Source organism: Pteropus vampyrus, unplaced genomic scaffold (assembly GCF_000151845.1).
Source record: "Pteropus vampyrus isolate Shadow unplaced genomic scaffold, Pvam_2.0 Scaffold88, whole genome shotgun sequence".
In the NCBI taxonomy this organism is placed as follows: Eukaryota; Metazoa; Chordata; class Mammalia; order Chiroptera; family Pteropodidae; genus Pteropus; species Pteropus vampyrus.
In genome coordinates this window covers 3,904,768-3,905,374 of record NW_011888869.1, presented here as the reverse complement: position 1 = coordinate 3,905,374, position 607 = coordinate 3,904,768, and the positions used below count along the sequence as shown (strand labels likewise).

Sequence of the window (607 nt, the reverse complement as noted above, 5' to 3'; positions counted from 1 at the left end):
ACTAAGATTCCTGACTCCCTCAACCTTCGAATATGAACAGCAATACCTGTTTGGGCCTTCTGACTGACAGGGTATTCACATACCCAGGCTGGAGTAGCTGAACTGGACAGAGTCACTATAATAGGAGGATGATGTGCTGCCAGACCGGGTGGATTCGCCTCTGCCCAGACACCAGGAATCCTTTGTTGGAATTCAGTTAACAGGGGGTTTTTAGGCAAGACCCCCGGCGAGTTTGCTAGAGGCTCCTCTAGCAAAAGGTATTCCTCAGACAATGGGCAGGTGAGTAGAATGGCTAGTGGGCCTGACCCGACAGTCAGTTCAGTATGCCCTTCTTTGAAGGAGATTGTGGCCTTTAATTTCTATAGCAAGTCTCTACCCAGCAGCGGGTACGGGCATTCTGGCATAACTAGAAATGAATGGGTAATCGTTCCTTTTCCCAGATCCGTTATCCTGGCTTGGGTCCAAGGGTAAGATTTCCCTTGTCCAGTGGCCCCTTGTATAAATGTCTTTTCCTTTGAGAGTAGGTCCTGGGTGCTCTGTAGGACAGAGTAGGTAGCTCCTGTGTCCACCAAGAAGTTCACAGGCTTGCCCCCAACTTGTAAAGTTA

General features: G+C 49.3%; 1 protein-coding gene across 1 annotated transcript in view; it reads right to left on the bottom strand.

Moving 5' to 3' along the window:
* Positions 1 to 607, bottom strand: part of LOC105294506 — a 3,812-nt gene that overhangs the window by 1,540 nt on the left and 1,665 nt on the right. The window contains 1 exon segment of the mRNA XM_023532715.1: positions 47 to 595. Coding sequence (XP_023388483.1) covers positions 47 to 595 — 549 coding nt within the window.